The 16,032-nt window shown below is 35.9% G+C and overlaps 3 protein-coding genes across 4 annotated transcripts; 1 reads left to right on the top strand and 2 right to left on the bottom strand.

Annotated features, from left to right (window-relative positions):
- Positions 1-878: 878 nt before the first annotated feature.
- On the bottom strand, positions 879-11,005 carry LOC113116610 (peroxisomal carnitine O-octanoyltransferase-like). The gene is made up of 17 exons (XM_026284846.1): positions 10,754-11,005; positions 10,345-10,478; positions 9,107-9,231; positions 8,819-9,000; positions 8,567-8,691; positions 8,374-8,482; positions 5,206-5,299; positions 4,944-5,069; positions 4,714-4,815; positions 4,370-4,453; positions 4,181-4,288; positions 3,938-4,068; positions 3,727-3,850; positions 2,844-2,922; positions 2,667-2,760; positions 2,435-2,554; positions 879-2,115 (listed from the first exon to the last, which is right to left on the bottom strand). Exons 2-17 carry the CDS (start codon positions 10,457-10,459, stop codon positions 1,995-1,997), a joined length of 1,839 nt encoding a protein of 612 aa, XP_026140631.1. The 5' UTR covers positions 10,460-10,478; positions 10,754-11,005; the 3' UTR covers positions 879-1,994.
- Positions 11,006-11,968: 963 nt separating this feature from the next.
- On the bottom strand, positions 11,969-13,457 carry LOC113116608 (acyl-CoA-binding domain-containing protein 7-like). The gene is made up of 4 exons (XM_026284843.1): positions 13,351-13,457; positions 12,655-12,772; positions 12,492-12,554; positions 11,969-12,288 (listed from the first exon to the last, which is right to left on the bottom strand). Exons 1-4 carry the CDS (start codon positions 13,360-13,362, stop codon positions 12,215-12,217), a joined length of 267 nt encoding a protein of 88 aa, XP_026140628.1. The 5' UTR covers positions 13,363-13,457; the 3' UTR covers positions 11,969-12,214.
- A 700-nt stretch (positions 13,458-14,157) lies between these two features.
- LOC113116607 (ribonuclease P protein subunit p38-like) lies at positions 14,158-15,514 on the top strand. 2 transcript variants are annotated; one of them, XM_026284841.1, is made up of 2 exons: positions 14,158-14,290; positions 14,382-15,514. In XM_026284841.1, exon 2 carries the CDS (start codon positions 14,395-14,397, stop codon positions 15,211-15,213), a length of 819 nt encoding a protein of 272 aa, XP_026140626.1. In that variant the 5' UTR covers positions 14,158-14,290; positions 14,382-14,394; the 3' UTR covers positions 15,214-15,514. The 2 variants fall into 2 exon arrangements, with proteins under 2 accessions (XP_026140626.1, XP_026140627.1); XM_026284842.1 differs by having other exon boundaries at positions 14,379-15,514.
- Positions 15,515-16,032: the final 518 nt, after the last annotated feature.

Genomic DNA, 16,032 nt, shown 5'->3' with positions numbered 1-16,032 from the left:
AATGTTGCCTTGCTTTCTCATTAGTGAAGATAGTTATTGTTCTTAAAGTGAGAAGATGACCAAAGAGTTTGTATTATGATGAGTGACTACGTGATAGTGTTCTCTGTGTGTTGTGCCTTGATATTTATCAGACTAACGTAATGGTCGTTTATTTGGTCTTATGTCATTGTTCTTATCGCATATACTGTAAAAGCCTACTGTAAAAAAAAAGAGAATAAAGATTCCATTTTTCATTAGCTTAATTTTTTATTTCATATTCTACAGTACATTGAAGTCATAAAAGTAGATAGTAGACTTTTTAAAAAAAAATGTATAAAGTTTAGTTATTTTTTTGTACTTCAATTAAATTTGAAAGATGCAATGAATGGTGCTTTTCCTCTGAAATGTAGGACAGGCATTATTCTATTTCTTCAGGAGATGATTGGAGGCAGATCTGAATGTGAGCTTGCGGTTGATTGCAAGAAGGTGTGGACAAAAATATTGGAAAGGTTCAGCACAAATCATGAGAGAGAGGCATGTCATTTAACCATTAGATAAAAAAAAGAAAAGAAAAATTGACTCAATAATATCAACAACATGCATTTAGAAAATAACTTGGCTGAGTTTTCTTTTTGTGCCAGTTAAATTTAGAAGTCAGTCATGATTACAGACCTAAATCACATTCACAGCTGGTTTACTGTCACAGAGTAAGGAAGCCATATGCCAAGCTAGATACTGATTACAATTTAATATTTCACTCACCTTGCCATAAAATGAAAAGATTTCACAAAGACACTGGTTTAAAGATTTGCTACATTTACACAAATGTAAAACAAAGTTCACAGCTGTGCTTTGACACCGAGACACTTATGAAATGAAGTCTAAATAAAGACAAAGCATTTAGATTTGAGAGCTGTAATCACTTTAATATATATTTACAATCAACACATATTTCAGAGAAGATCGAAAACAATCAGGCATGTTTGAGGACATAAATGATAAGGAAAGTGGACAAATAAAATTCTTAGACAAATACATGAATTATTCACACCATATGAAATATTGCAATGTTTGCAATATCTTTTATAGGCAATGGCAACAAGCAAACTTGTGTTCTTGGTAAATTTTTTGGGCAATTCACATTCAAATCTTCAAAATTTGCCAAACTTTAAGGTCCTATGATGAAGGAAGCAGCCTGTAATATCTGAACCAACTGAAATTTCAGGAACATTTATTCTGTGTTTCCCAATGTCCAGGAAAGCAGTGTAAATTAAACCTACACTTGTTAACAAACCCTAAACTGTTTTACATAAGCATGTACATCTACAATATAAAAACATTCATTTGTATCCTATTGGTTCAAAAAGATTCTAGTGCAATAAGACTTAAAATTGAAAAAGCCACATGATAGTAGAAAATTTTCAAATTAAGAAAATAAAGAGGAATTGTATATCTGCATTTTACTTGCATTGTTGCATTGATTTGTGCATAACGGCATATCCATTGTGTATGTGTGCAAGAAGTGAATAACTGAAGTTCTAACATCAAGTATCTAAAACCATATTGTTTAATGTCTCGCTCTAGTGGACTTATGATGCATGAGCATCCTGTGACATTATAGAGTTTCACAAGTCTACAGCTAACAGGAAGCAATACTGCTAATGTAGCAAAAACTGTAGGTTAAAAATCATGCAGCCCCTCAGACGAGGATTTCCTGAATGAAGTGATTCAGAGATGACTAACTGAAGGCACGTGAGAGTTTAAAGCACCTGCTGTACTAAATCCAGATTCTTTCTGAAAATCAACACCTTAATGGCTGGTAATTTCTCAAACAAATATCACATTTCATTAGAATTCTACTCTAGCTAATGTATACATGACTGAACAGGAGAGCATGTGAACCGTTTTAAAATCACAGCATGGTAGATCTGTCTACAGGTCTGAGACACCAGCCCTTTTGCTCCTGTCCAATCACATAACTAAAGCAGTGAGGTTACTTCCCAGAATGCTCTGCTTCACAGCTGGGACTGGGTAGTGACGTGCATGATGTCATGTAAAGAGGTGCAGAGGTTCTGAAACAGGGTTTCAGCGTCTGTCTCTGGGTTGGACTTCCAAGCGCTGCAGGACGCAACAATTCTAAAAATAAAGAATAAATTAATTTTAAAATACAGTAATATTGTTAAATATTAATAACATTTCAAATAACGGTTTTCTAATTAAATAGACATGAAATGTAATCTATTTCTGTGATAGCAAAGCTGAATTTTCAGCAGTCATGTGCTGATTTAGTGCTCACTTATTATCATTTATTATTGACGCTCAATTATTAATCCAGACAAACTTTTTAATAGGATTCTAAAATATTGTAATACAGTATATAAAAAGCATATAAAAGTATAAAAAAAAAAAAATGTAATCCTTTTTTTTTTATGGCATAAACTGATATGAACCAAACCTGTCATCACGAATGCGGTAGAAGAACCCATATCCGTGTGGCACCATGGGTGCGACTGCTCCCAGTACAGTGGTGTAGCCCACCAGACTGGTGGAAAGCACAAAATTCCCCCCTCCTCCACTGCAAATACAGAGCCACATTAGAAGGTTACAGTAAACTGTAAACTTTACAGCAATACACACCCATTAATACACTGGCAATGAACCATGGGAATTAAAGTGTTGGGCCAGACCTCTTAGTATAGAGCGGATCCATGTAGAGTTCAGGCACAGGAAGACCCTCCTCCTTGGCAATCTGGTATAAGCCCAGGAGGTGTCTGTCAAAGCCTGTGCAAAGATCATTCAAATATTTGTCCCCGTCATATTAATTATTACACAGTGTAAATATTCTTAGAATGACAAACACAAACCTCTTCCATCCTGTGCCTCTGCCATCAGTTTGTTATGTTTGCTGAAGGCTGCATTTAAAGCTTGTCTTTTCTCCTCAGTCTGTGTAAAAAAGACAAAAAAGCCATCAAAGCAAACCAAGTGTTGAGAACAGTGGAAGCAAACTTCCAATGACTTAAGGCTACGAGAACAAAATAAAAAAATGCACTAAGACAATTAAAAATTAAGATATTTTTTATTTTATCTACTCAATTTTTTTTTTACTTTGAAGAACCAGTGTCCCCATGCTCTCTGAGAACCTGTATATACACTGTATATATTTTTAAGTTCTAGGCAGTAAAAAAAAAAAAAAAAAAAAAAAGGATGGCCAATGAACAGGTTTAGCTCTTGAAACTTAGGCCTAACTTAACCCCAACCCTAGAATTATAACTAACAAATGTACCAGAGGAAACCAAAATATAGTTCATCCCCAAAAATTTCAATTCTGCCTTGTCCTACCAAAATCATAATTTGGATTTTTCCTCCATGAAACACAAAAGGAAATATTTAGCAAAATGTCCAAGCTACTCTTTTCCAATTAAAAAAAGGGAATGGAGAAAAAAAAAAAAAGGTCAGCTATATACAAATATACCATATGACAGCTTGTATGAGCACCAGATCAAAATTTAAATCATTATTTGCTAAAAATCTTTGCCACAATGCTGCAGACACCTTCACGCCACTGTAATATAGAGCACAAGCTGTAACTTTATGATATTCTTATAGCTACCTGACAGCTCTGGTCCCCATGTACCTTCACTGTAAGGCAAAGTATGGGTCATACAGGTTTGGAGGGTGAGTAAATGATGACAGCATTTTAATTTGGGGCCAGACTAAACCTTTATTATTCACACCTAAGGCACTCACCGTGGCTGTAGGGTTCAACATGGTTCTGCACCAGTGCTGGGCCTCCTCAGTGCAGGGCCTCATGGTCTCTGTCCGGCCATGAAAGAAACGGCGTGTGGTGGCGGTCTCATAACAACTACCAGACCTGAGAATGACAGAGGGAAGGATGCCAGACTTAGCAAGGGCTGAAGTGTTTTGATTTCGCAGTCAGGAAGCTACCCGACACACTTACTTTCCGTGTAGCCTGTAGTATGCTAACTGCAGAGCCAGCTGTATAAAAGTGTCAGGGTGAAGCTTCCTCTTCTTAATGGCTGCTTTTCCAAATGAGGTGAAGGCATAGCTGACAACCTGCAGGTCCTGAGACTGGAGATACAGATGCTTTGAGATTAAAACTAAAAATCACGTCTGTTTGTAATAAAGCGTTATGGGATTGTATAACAAAGACCCTCTGTGTGAGTGTGTGTGTGTTACTTACACTTTTGGTGTACTGTTCTTTAGCCAGGGCTATGTCTCTCCTCACCCGTTCATCCACAGTGAATATCAGCTCCTCCGGGACAGGCATCTCACGCACAACCTCTGAACCCTGGGAGTCACATAATAATTTAAACATGCACATTCACGCATATAAACTGACATACACAAACATACATTAATGCAGTCTTACCTTCCACACTCCACCACAGCCCCGCAATTTCTGATCTACGTAATATCCATTAGAAACCAAAACCATGGCATCATATGGCGCATGCTTTAAAACAAACCATGACATTAAAATGTGATTATTATTCAGTTATTGAAATATATCATGAATGACATTGACATGGACTGCAATAACTACTGGTAATATTCGGACTAGAATATTGTATTCATCAAAATAACGTCATATGTGGAATAAATTGACACATAATTACACCTTATTTGACTTAATGTGTGATATAATTTGAATCGTGAAATATTAAAATGTTAAATCTGAAGAAAAATGCTGCAATAATCAATGTTTGTATTTACATCACAGTTAGAAGCGAAGGTCCCATTAGAGAAGCAGATAAGATTGTAAGATTTATCACCCCAGCGGATCGTGGGGTCACCAGTTAATGCCAGGTGGGTCAACTATCAAAAGAGAGAGATAAATCTTTGTAAAAAATGGCTGGAAAAAAACCCTGTAATATCATACAAATACAGTATGTGAGTGACAATCATGAGTGTCCTCATGCAAGTGTGTATGTATTGTGCTCAACCTGTGTGTAGTTTTCAGGGGTGGAATAGGGCTTGGCATCGTCCAGGCCGAGCACAAATAAAGAGCTCTGAATGGTCTCTAGTATGGTCTTATTCACAGGATCAATGGAGATCAGATATTCCCGAGCCTGAGGAGAATCTCATCATCAGAACCATTCAATACACTATTAAACAGATTTATAAACTGTCAGCAAAGGTCCTTTTTTAGAATGTCAGGTGGAGTACATTTGCATACTCCACTGTGATTGGTTGTGTGGCTCTTACCTTTGCCCAGCGCGTCCTTTCCTCAGTGGTGAGAGCGCTCACTCCATCCCCCTCTGGCTCTCCATCACAGCATTCTTTAATGTAAGTCAGCTGCCTAAAGAACACAAGGCCAGAGTGTGGAATACATGCTGCTTTGCTGCAGTATATAGTTTGCATACTTTGCACATTACATATAGTACACTACCATCCAAAGGTTTGGTCAGTAAGACATGTTAATGTTTTTGAAAGAAGTCTCTCATGCTCATTTATTTGGCTGCATTTATTTAATCAAAAGTAGACTAAAACTGTAACCTTGTAAAAATATTATGTTTTATCTTAAAAAAAAAAAAAAATTATATATTATATTATCTGTTTATAGTGCCACCGTCTTTTATTTTTTCTCCGTCTCATATCTTAGCTAAACTCATAACTTGCATATCATTTGAAAACGTAAAACCTCAAAATTCAAAACCATTTTGAAATCAGACTAACATCGAAATGGTACTTTAATATCTTTTGGCAGTCTCCTTCCCCTTAGAGGGTGGAGTCAGGTGTCATATTACTAAATGTAATAAGGCCTTTAAGAATCAAAACTTGTAATAATTTTGACAAAATACATATCATCCGAGAGGTCTGAGTCTCAAGATTCCATATTTGGTTGTAGATATAAATAATATTGACAGATATTTAGACATTTGTGACAGAAAAAAATTAATAAAAAAAAATTCAATGGAGTTTTGATGGCACCCGGTGGCTGTTTGTGGTATAACGCCCTAAATAAAATCTCTCAGGAACTTCTTTTTTTTTTTATCAACTTCAAATTTGGAACATAACTTATTTAGACACAAGGCTTTCATTTTATAGCAAATTTGAATAAAAAATTTTTTTCAAAAATATTTACTTTATATAAAATATAATACAAATTCTACCTTATGTCTGTTTTCCAAAGCGTCAATGAATTATAACAATTTAAGTTTGAATAGTGCACTTTATATTCAAAAAATATCTATATTCAAAAATGGGGGGTGGCACCAGTGTTAATTTCGTTGACTAAATATTTTCGTCATTATTTTCGTCACGAATATATTTTTGCTGACGAAAACGAAACGAAAACTAAAATAGAAGGCACTGATGGAGACTAAAACTATGACTAAATTGATTGACATTATCGTCAACGAATAAAGGACGAGACGAAAATAGACTGTGACGAAAATCAAATCAGCAGACGGGAGAGATGCGAGGAATGAGCAAAAGAACCGGCAAAACAGAACAGACTGCATGAGAGAAGAGAACCAATCAGAGCCTGACTTATTGAGACGTGAAGCGAAGGTTTTCAGTTTTTATGAGCTCCCGGGAAGTCGGCATTCGAAGAGGTGATAGGGACATTCTGGCGTTGTATTGCGCCTGCGCGAATTTAACTGCTACTTTGTGACGTTCTAATTTAACGGTCTACTACGGGAGAACAGCTGATTTGCCAGAGTCGCTACAACGTGAGAGGTTAGGTAAATAAATGTTATGTTTTTAGACTTATTTACATCATACAATATTAAAAACTCCTCTTCTGAGAAAAGATTGAAAAGATTGTCATTTAACGCCAAAAGCAATCCTTCTCTTGCTTTTTTAAATTATATTTTTTTTGGATCTCAATAAATGAATTAATGCTGCGTTGCGCTGTTCTGTTTTACCGATGCTTAGTGACTTTTACGTTCTTGGCTACAGCGGTGTGACGGCAAACTTCCGGTCGCTGTAGCCGTTCCATTCGCAGCTGTTGCTTAAAGTCCCTACTGTCTAAAAGAGCGACAAAATGTCCACAGCTCACTTCACGTTTGACGACGAACAGAACAAAACAAAACAAAGTGTAAAGCACGCAGAGCGCTCATTCGTGGCAAGAACACAACCAATTTGAAAAGACATTTACAGACGAGCCACCCGGACATTTTCTCAAATGTAATTTTACAACGATGTTCTTTTGTTTATTGAGCTAAGCAAAATTGGAATAGTGCAGTGCGTAGATGTTGTAGCATTAAATATTACGAACTGAAAAGTACTGTAAAATAGCCCCTTCTTCAAGTTAGATGAGAGCACAATACTAATACGTAATATCATGATAAATACATTTGATTAATACTAATGTTTAGTATATTTTATAATGTTCTACTTGTTGACAATATCACAAATATTTCTATATTAGTCATGTGAAACATGAATGTTCACATCCTATCATTATACATACAAATCTAGCAATATTGTAGTATTTAAAACATACAATATTGCTAGACAAATGAATACCTTATAAAATCTTGTTACTTTTTTTATCCACCTAGCTGCCAACTTATTAAATATTTACTTTAAATGTATGCACTTATTGTTCAGCTCAGCTGTAAGCTTTAAGGTCCTGGACCTAACGTTATTTTTCTTTTATTGATGGTCAATTGGCAGCTAGTTATTGTTTACATTATCATGACAGTGTTTGTTGCTGCATAAAAGCTTTTGAATCGAAATAAAGACACAGTTGTGTTGAAATAAAGTTGAATTTGTGTTTTATATATTTTGGTTAAGTTTGTTTCCTATACCAGCTGTAAAAAATTGTCTAGTAAATCTGTTATTGATTTTAGTCTTATTTTAGTCGACTAAAATACCAAGCAATTTTAGTCGACTAAAATACCAAGCAATTTTAGTCGACTAAAATAAGACTAAAATTAAAACAAATCAGATGACTAAAACTTGACTAAAACTAAAAAGAATTATAGTCAAAAGACTAAGACTAAAACTAAATAAAAATTTCGTGTCAAAATTAACACTGGGTGGCACTTTAAGTGTTAAATTTATTTCTGTGGATGCAATTGACTCCAGTCTCTCTAGAAATCATTCTAATATGCTGATTCGTTTCTCAAAAGACATTTCTCATTGTCAGTGTAGAATTTGGAAAACATTTGGAGAAAAAAGATAATTTACTTAATTTACTACTGAAGAATTTAATATGTAACATGATGATGACAATAATTTAGCATACTACTATATGAAGTATTTATCATGCAATGTTTGGAATAATAGTAGGCAGTACACAGTCAATACTCAGCCAAGGACAATCAATGTGCATAATCACACAAAATAAAGACATATAGACTACACTGGATCAATAAAACCAACCCAGTAAAACCTTGAAAACTAGGAGGCTTGGCACTATACCTCAACAGCTCTGGGGGAGTGAGGATACGGCCATCACAGAGAGCGTCAAATGTGAAGACCCTCCCACGACACATCACTATCATGTGAGAAGGGCAGGGTCCCTCGCTCTCTACAACACACAGAGACCACACGTGCAGCGCAAAGGAACATATGGATGCATTTATGCATGCAAACAAGAACGCATATGCCTAACCTGTTTTGAAGAAGTTGAGGATGGTGTCTTTATTGACGCCAGGCACTTTGCAGGTGCAGAAGAGCATGCGGAACTGATCCATGTCAAAGGGCATCGCTCCTGCTTTATGAACGGCCAGCCTCTCCCTGATGAGTATCAGCAAATACAAACAAACACCCATGTTAATACATTACTGATGCAACAAGCCATTCCCACTTTTGAAAGACTTTTACTACACTGGCTGTTTCTCTGTTCACAGAAGTGATCGCTTACGTGCGGATAAGTTCCCAGTACTGGAGGGTGAACCACAAATTCAAGCTGGTCCTCTCCAGCTGTGTGCCATCACGTACAGGCCAGCAGTGCTCCACGTAGGCTGTAGGTCCTCCAAAATTCACATTGAGCTGAGATGGGATGCGCACCTCTAGATACGCTGTGTCCAGCCACCAGTCCTCAAGCTGAACAAGAACAAGCGAGAAATAATGTCTATAAACTACACATGAAAACATTTCTGAGTTAAGGGATTCATTAGCCTGGCTCGAAGAGAAAAGAGTGGTCTACTACCCAGTTGCGCCTGCTCTTGGCTCTCTGCAGAAGCTTTTGGTGTAGCTGGTGTCCAATGCCCTCCTCAAAGTGTTTCACAATGACCGCTGTGGCACGAAACTCCTCCTCAGATGCAAAAGGTTTCACTGGAGAAAAAAAAAATAATATTAACAACAAATCAAATTCAATTCCACATTTTTCCTTGCAAGCTGAACATGTATTTTACTCATTGCCCTATAAACAAGCTGAATGTCTTTTCTAAATATATATTATTTAGTAATACTACCTTAATAATACCCTATAGAAGTTGCAAAACATAAAGCTACAATTTATTTTATTTTTAATGTTAACATTTCATTGAATGTATTAATCCTGTAACGCAACAATCTATCAGTGAATCATTCAGTTAAATATTTTAAGTTTAAAATGGGGCTTTGTGTTGGTCATAAATCTGACAAACAATGTTTTGCTCATATTTGACCAATAATCCGTTAATAATATACCCTATAAATATTATATGTACAAATTGTGGTATTTTACAATATAAAAATCCATAATTTGTACATGTAATATTTAAAGTTCCATAAAAGTAAAAAAATAATTATATATATAATATATATATACTTTAAACTTTACTGTATGACACAGCCCAGTGTCATTTTAGTATTATTTACTACTATAGTTGTTTTTTTTTTTTGTTTTTTTTTTTTACATTTTAAGTCAGTTTATAATTTGGTGTTTTCCATCTAATTTTAGTTTAAACTTTTTTTTTTTAAATAGTTTAATAATTTTATTTGTTTTATACTACTTCTATATAGCTTTATTTTTATTAAATTGTTTTCATTTTATTAAATTGTTTTCATTTTAGTTGTCAAATTTAGTACTTTAACATGACTATTTATAACGTGTGTGTTTGTGTTTGCCTAATTTCAACGAACACAAATGATGTTTAATCACTGATCTACAATAGAGAACATTATATAGGCGAGTGTTTTTAATAGGACAAACTGAAACAGCCCTGGTAGTGCCTGTATTTACTATTTCAAATGTTAACATGAAATCAGTGCAGTCAGCACTTTAATTTATAGTCAACAACTCTCTCTTTCTTTCTTTTAGACCCCTCAAACTTAAAAGCAATTTTAACTCCCAAATGTTCCCAGTTAAATGAAAGGGGTTAAGAACACTACAGTACTATCCCATGTACTGTAACACATAAATGCAGGTTTGAGCAGGAAAGCCAGTGTTGTCCTCTCTCTCACCTGCGTGCAGGTATTTGTCGAGTGAGTCGTGTAGATCAGGCACAGGTAGAGCTGGGAGGCTGCTCTGATACTGAAATGTCCGCTCCGCGGTGGACTCGAAAATCTGGTTATCCATTATTACTGGACTGATTCAACTGAGAATCAAATCAGACGAACAATCAGAACGACTCCAATCGTAATAATGGAAGTTATCAGATTACAAACACTTCTGCACAGCCTGTTTGTGTTTACTCTCCCGAGCATAGAGACGCAGTGACTTTAAGTACAGGATTCACTCTGGATTTAAGTAATGCATAAATAAATTACTGAAACCATTTAATCATGCATGTACATAATCAAAAAATCAAAACACTACAAAAACATACGCAGATCATGATGAACACACAAACTTAAACAGAAAATAACTCACCTCAGTGAAACAAACAACTGTAGCACTGCAGAAACAGAAACGGCTATGAACTGCACGGTTGAAACGGAGTCTTGATACCTTACTGAAGAACCTCGAACAGTCAACGCCAGATCGGGAATCGCTCCCGTTACCTTTGCCCTAATTACCGAACGTGAAGTTAAAAACAACAACAATCAAACATGGCTGCCAGCCCGAGCGGATTTCAAAATACAGGTTCTGCCTGAACATCGGCGAGCAGTGAACGAATTGATGAAATTAAATGTTCTGTTCATTTGAAGACTACATAAATATTTCCAGACATTTTTGTCTATTTTTAACACAAAAAGCGCTGTTATAAAGTCTTTAATAAAGTGTGTGGTTATAACAAAATAATTTTGTTCCAAAACGTTTTTAAACTTACAGATTGATTCATTCATTAAAATATCATCATTCACAAATGTCATTAAAGTTTCCTTAAGAAAACTCAATTTGACATAAAACATTTCCATGAATGTTTGAATGTGTGGTTAATTTTTATAAATAGTATTTTGTAAATAAACCATATGAAAAAAATCTTTAATACAGAAATTGAAAATATGTTTATCATAAAATGTATTTAAACTATTTCTTTATTTACTTTCTTTAATGAACTTTTGAATACCATAAATGAACCAGACAAGAATAATGACGGTCACATCATTGACTAGGCTATATAAATATATATATAAAGGATTTTTACCTGAAAAAAAAATGTTTATAAAGTTTTCAAATAAATAAATAAATAAAAATAAAGGGAGAGAGAAAGAAAAATAAACTATAAAAGAACAACAAAAAAATTATTGAATAAATAATTAGAAATTAAATAAGACACTCATTCTGTTAATTAATTAAATAAAAGTGTTAATTTAAATAATAGATTAAATTACTGGCTTGTTGCAATTGCACTGGCATCTGTTCCCGAGTGCTGATTTCTCCCTGATTTGGCAACACCTACAAGGCCTGGCCTTGGCAAGATTTCCACATCCTGCATTCTGTATCTGATCCAAAGAGCTGTTGTGATGACTACGCTTCAATGGGCACACTGAGAGGACAACGAATCTCCTTGTGTGTAAGGGGCACAATGACTGGTCCTCAAGCCTGAGGACTACAGCTAATACTAATGAAGCAATACAAAAACGAACTCCCTGCAGGATTTAATATTGTGTTAAGATATAAAATAAAAAGAAGAGCTTTACCATATTTGACAGCTTTATTTCATTACAATATTATATTCTTACATCTTTAGGTCTCACCTGACTTGTAATGAGATAGAGTTGAGTGGTATCTCTATGAAATCAAGTGACTTATCTTTAAATCTGTTAGTCTATATCACATAAGGAAAAAAAAAGGTAAAAAAAAAAACAAGATAAATGTTTTAATCCGACAGCTTTTTCATAGTGAAACTTTAATATCTCCTTAAAACTAAGTCAATTTTTTCCCCAATCACATTCCATACTTTTCAATGGCTTCCTTGGCCAGGGAAATGTAGGCATTCATGGCGTCTTCATTTGACATCCCTGTTGGAGAAAAGAGTGAGGACTGTATGAATCAAGCCATCATCAGAAACATTTGAAGAAAGGGGCTCATAACCGTAACTGAGTACATATCTGAATACACTTGACATAAAACAAAAGCAAGTACTGTGCATTCCCTTTAATTGCATGAAAATAATGAAGGTATTGAGGAGAAAAAAAAAGCAGAATAAAAGTATTTTCCTTACCTTTCCTTGAATTCCATGCCTCCCATTTGGCTTTCCCTTTCAAATCCGTTATTCCAGGTTTGTCTGCACAAAACAAAACAAACAGATTTAAACTATTAGATCGAAGCTTCAAGCTCAGATGTATGGTTTAATAAAAATATTTATAATGGTCTACAACACTTACTAATATTAATATCCCCAATGATGGCTTGCTTGTAGAGGCCATACAAATCCAGCAGCTCTTGGTCTGTAGGTCTGCTCTTCACTTTCTTTACGTTCTCTGCATATTGCTCAAATTCAGCCTACAGCCACAGAGATCATGATTTATTTTATTTTTGTTGATCCTTTAACAATATTATTAAGCGCTAATGTGTATCTGCTTATATTGGGGGGGGGGGGGGGGTCACATGCTCTAGTTTGACCCATTTTGCCCCACTAAGCACATTTTTAATCACTATAAGCATCATGCATTATTCTCAGACTGTAGGCAGCCTATTGTTTTGCGTGCCAACATGAATGCTCTTTGTACCCATATAAACCTACACGATATGGGTTTGCATTTGAGAGACAGGCTTTTTCAAGTCTGATTTATCAACTACAAGAATAAAGGACAACGAGCCGGAATACACCCACGAGCGCACATCCAGAAGCTGCAAATAAAAATAGCACGAAAACGATCCTGATGTCTATTATGGATGCGTAATTTGCGTCTGAGCACGGCGAGAATAAAATCAGCTTTTGCAGTATTACAATAAGGCTTGTAATCTTTAAAATCCTACTTCTATATCCAGCTGTGGACTCAAATGTTTTGTTATTCATGCATTACATCTCATCAAAAGAAAGGAACGAGGAATTAAAATAAAACAGTGCAGATAAATACCTTCAAAGTCATTTTCTTAGGCGAGTAGTGCGCGGCTGGACGCGTCAGCTAGAACGTAGCGTAGCTGCACTAATGAATAGAGTTTACGATGATCTCCAGTGCGCACCTGTGGAGCTGAGCGCTGATTGGCTGATGGAACGTCCCGAGGGAGAAACCATAGACAGTGAACCTCGGCTTATTCTATTTCTATGGTGAAAGAATTAATTGCAGCATTGTGCCTTTCACATGCAGCTTTGCGTAACACGAGATCCAGAGTTTACCCATAAATCATATAAAAGGGAAAATTATTAATTTACATTAATTGGCTGATGGCTGGATACCCACTGTTTGCAGGTGTATTTATTTATTTATTTAAACTAAACATTCAAAACAACGGGATTTTCTTTCCTATTTTCTGGTTATATAACTAATATAAACCTATAAAGATTTTTTTTTAACAAAATGTTTTGTCTTTGTGTATTTAGATATTTTTTCTAGTAGACCAAACAATTAATTTTACAATAAAATATTTTTATTTACAATAAAAAAGTACTCATTAATATTAGGGAAAACAAAAAACGATAATGCAGCAACTTTTAATTGTTTTTATTAAATCAGATTAACTAATAACAATAGTTATTTTTATATCATTAATAATAAAATAAATTATATTGCCTACTTTGTTACCTAAAAATGTTTATTAGCTAAATGTCTGTGGCCGATATCCAGAAAAGCTCTGCTGTTTTTTTTTTTTTTTTTTTTTTTTTTTACTGTCTGTGTTTAAAACAAGTATTAAAGCAGTCAGCCGCTGGATGGCAGCGTGGATTTTACAGACCTTAACCGATTTGTTGTCTGACCACAGAAGAAGAGCTTAAAAACAACATGTCTGCGCACAGAGAAACGTGCACACGCTTTGAAAATTAAACCCTGTATAACGGGTGATTTCAGGCTGTTTTAATAGGTTTGTATAGCTTCTGATAATTATACAATGTAATGTTGCATGCTTCATTGAGCTTTTATAATTATTAATGCCGATTTTTGTTTAAAAGCAGGTTTCCAGAAAGAATGTCTACCCCAGCTAAAGGAGCAACGAAGAAAGAAAAAAAGAAGCACATACCAGTGAAAACCTCACTGAATAGCCCATACAGCGTACACTGGAGTCCACTGGAAAGAGAGCACAAGCATTTCATTCTGAACACACTTAAAGACAAACTCTCCGCCGTTGGGCTTCAGAAACAACGGGTCATTAGGTTTCGAGAGCGTGGAAGCAGAAGAAAGTCAAGAAAAAAGGCATCAAAACCCACAGAGGCTCTTGAACCTGCAGAGAGCGTACAGACTCCCTCAAAGCCCACCGAGCCGTGCTGGAGCAACCCGGCTGTGAGGAAACAGCTGGCCATCGGCATCAACGAGGTCACCAAAGGCCTGGAGCGGAATGAACTGAGTTTGGTGCTCGTGTGTAATTCGGTAAAGCCAGCACACATGACATGCCATTTAATCCCGCTGAGTAAAACAAGGTCTGTGCCCGCCTGCCAGGTGCCCAGTCTGAGCGACACTGTCGCACGGCTGCTGGGTCTTAAGTGCGTCCTGGCGCTGGGATTCAGGCGCGGCACCGAGGTGTTCGAGGACGTGGTCCGCGCGATCACGCCCGTGGTTCCGCCGCTCAAGGTGGCTTGGATCCCGAACGATTCCCTAGAGGAAGCCGAGGAAAAGCAGAGCGACACAGGAAAGGGGCAGAAGAGGAAATTAGAAGAAATGTCGGATGAAGTCTGTGACGCTTCTACTTTAATCCTCCAGCCTCTAAAAGTGAAGAAAATCATCCCTAATCCTACGAAAATCCGAAAACCGAAAAAGAAAGGAACGCAAAAGTGCTTATCAACGGTTTAACCTGTGCTCCATGATTGCAGGTTAATACATAGTGTGTTTGGACTGATGTCGATTAAATATATTTATATTTTCTTAGGTGTATGTAATGGTTATGGAGAGCAAAAATATCTAGATGAATTCGGTTTTATATTTTGGATGCTTTTATTCAGTCAAATATCCATGCTGGTATACCTTGATGTATATTTTGGACAATTAGATATTTGGGTGGACTCTGTCATGTTTGACATGGTGCTGGTACTTGTTCCCATCAGTTCCAACCTGCAATGGAGTTCAATAAAAATACTGTCTTCAGAAAGAGAAAGCTGATCATTTAAAACTACACAATTTAACATTAAAAAACAACCTCTCTGAAATAAGGCAAGTACTTCGGGTGTTCTCACAGTAACCCGTAAGTTCTTAAACCATACAGATTGGGAAAAAAGTTTCATGCTCATTTCATACAGCAAGCCTTAGAAAAAAACATACGCAAAACTGACATTCGCAAAAGTGCCCTGGATGCTATTGAATGAATCCACCGGTTGAAATGTGGAACTTTGAGAGGAGTACCTTTCTTTTTAAGCATGTCTGGACAAGCGCTTTTTAAAAAGCATATTGTAAATTCAGATACATTAAAGCAAACCATGACAAGATAAGCTGTATTAACAAAATCAGCTTCTGCTGTATAATAAGGTTGTTCACATTTCATTATGCCTCACCAGTGATTGCAACTGAACAGCAAGAAAGCTTTCCGGACCGCATCACCAAAAGCATTGGGAGAAATGCTTATATTAAAATGACAATGCACACTTGATTGTTTGACTCTCCTTGTGCTTAAGTATA

This window comes from Carassius auratus, chromosome 16, assembly GCF_003368295.1.
Source record: "Carassius auratus strain Wakin chromosome 16, ASM336829v1, whole genome shotgun sequence".
Lineage (NCBI taxonomy): Eukaryota > Metazoa > Chordata > Actinopteri > Cypriniformes > Cyprinidae > Carassius > Carassius auratus.
Note: the sequence above shows the minus strand (reverse complement) of the source record. Positions and strands in the feature narration are given on the sequence as shown.